At 43.5% G+C, this 2,053-nt stretch overlaps 1 protein-coding gene across 1 annotated transcript in view; it reads left to right on the top strand.

Moving 5' to 3' along the window:
* Positions 1-2,053, top strand: part of ttpal (tocopherol (alpha) transfer protein-like) — a 7,614-nt gene extending 5,561 nt beyond the window's left edge. The window contains exon 6 of the mRNA XM_024292251.2: positions 520-2,053. Coding sequence (XP_024148019.1) covers positions 520-798 — 279 coding nt within the window. The 3' untranslated portion in view covers positions 799-2,053. The remainder of the gene's footprint in view (positions 1-519) is intronic.

The following is a 2,053-nucleotide window of genomic DNA, read 5'->3' as shown; positions in this document are numbered from 1 at the left end:
TTCTAAACATAACCAAATGAAAACAGTGTACTGCTATAACATGAGCTCCACCTAGTGGCCAAACTGAAACGCCCTCCAGGGGAAACAGAACAACGTTTCCAATGTTAATGATCTGAACATTTTTGTTAGTTTCTCCTTTAGAGAATCCATATTTCACTAATATAAATAAAAAATATAGTTTTTAAACAAATGTGTCCAAATTTGTAAACTCAAAATTGAATTGAATCAAATGGAATTGAGAGGAAAAAAATCAGAATCAAATCGATTCTGAAATTATTATCATTACCCAGCCCCACTAAAAATACTGCAAACCTATAATTCTTTTATTTTTAGACCGTGTTTACTTTAAATATGTATCACTATTGTAAATTTGCTCAACTTAAAACTACAAAAATGAGGAAAACTCCAGGTTGGGTTGATAGAAAGACTGAAGCAACATCTGGGAATAATGAAGCTGCTGGGTTAATGAAAGAAGCTGCAGAACCATCTCTGATGCGTCTCCGATGTCTCCTCTGACAGTATGTCCTCCACGGCTCAGACCTGCGCTCCCTGCACCGTAACCTCCCGGCGTCAGTCCTGCCAGAGGAATACGGCGGCACCGCCGGCCGGCTGGACATGGGCGCGTGGTCCAGACTGCTGCTGGACTGCGAGGAGGAGTTCATAGTGGAGTTCTGCCAGCCCCACCCACTAGAGGGCGCCATGCTTCCAGACTCCGTGCTGTATGAAGGCGAGCAGGCCGGCGGGAGCGTGGAGGACACCTTCAGGAGTCTGCGCTCTCAGCTCTACTACTGTTACTGACGGGAGGACTCCCCGTTTCCTCTGAAACCTGTAGAGGGCAAGTTGCCAATATATTATGTAGATGATTTATTTTATTAACTGCTCAGCACTTCTCTAGGAGGAGAGTCGTCTTTAGTTTACACACGACCAGCATTCGATCGCCGTCCAGGGCAGCTCCGGTCCAGCGTTACTGGGACACGTTCACGTTGTTCAGAAGCTTTTTGTGCCTACAGTCCAATGCAACAGGTCTGACCTGCTGCTGCAAGAAGCTACAAAGAAAATATCCGAATCACAGCAGCACAGTGGGGGCCTTCCAGGTGCCGGTCTGAAGCTGTAAAAACATCTGCAGGCGCCCTACTTGCTAAGTGCTTGAAGCTGCTGAAAGTTAATTTTAGCTTCTGCTGAGTTTTGTTGCCTGGATGGAAAATTGTCCTCTTTTCTGAAAAGTGGATTCTCTAAATGTTAGGTGTCATCAGCAGGAATAATTACAGCCTTTTGACGATGAAGAAAAGCTCAGATCACCGTTGATGTGAACAAAAAAAAAAGTTTTTACAGCGAATATTTCCTGTTTATTATCGTCACCCGGTCAACATTTTCCATCCCAGCTCAGCAGACGTGGCGTTCGTCCAAAACGTTTTTTAACACTAAAAACATTGCCTTTAACCATGGAATTATGTTGGAGTTCTGTGAGGTAGAAGGTCGTGTAACTTAACTGTTTAACAGTCTTTGTTTAGTCTTTTATAGCCTAAATCTTTCAGGATAATTATTTAAAGTTTTCAGCCTTATGATGCATGTTTTGGGTTTTTTTTTTTTACATTTTTTGCCTGTTTTTCATCACTGTAAACGTCCGGTTTGCCAAACGGTGCAACAGACCATTTTATCACGTGCAATACTGTTGCGTCTGGAGCCCAAAGCTTTTTATTTTGGTCTCTTTTTTTATTTGGTTCGTCTGTGACTGTAAGATGTGTTTGTTTGAAACAGTAAAGTTTAGCTCCAATACACTCCAGAACTGTTTTGCGTGTGTACTGTGGGCGCCTGTTGGTTCAGGACGGGGCACGCCGCGCCCCCTTCCCGGGCCTCGGGGGGACGCCACCTCTATTTTCACATTATTGCATCTGTTCAAGCCGAGTTCCAAAAACCAGGGCCATAAATCCCCAAAGACGACAAACACACAGAGCCGGAAGCAATGCGCAGATGTCAATACTTGGTTTATGATGTGAAAGTTATGGACAGAGAAAGTCATAAATAAGAAACAAATAAAGCCGTCTCTGCTTAA

Source organism: Oryzias melastigma, linkage group LG7 (genome assembly GCF_002922805.2).
Source record: "Oryzias melastigma strain HK-1 linkage group LG7, ASM292280v2, whole genome shotgun sequence".
NCBI lineage: Eukaryota > Metazoa > Chordata > Actinopteri > Beloniformes > Adrianichthyidae > Oryzias > Oryzias melastigma.
This window is presented reverse-complemented; position numbering and strand designations above follow the sequence as displayed.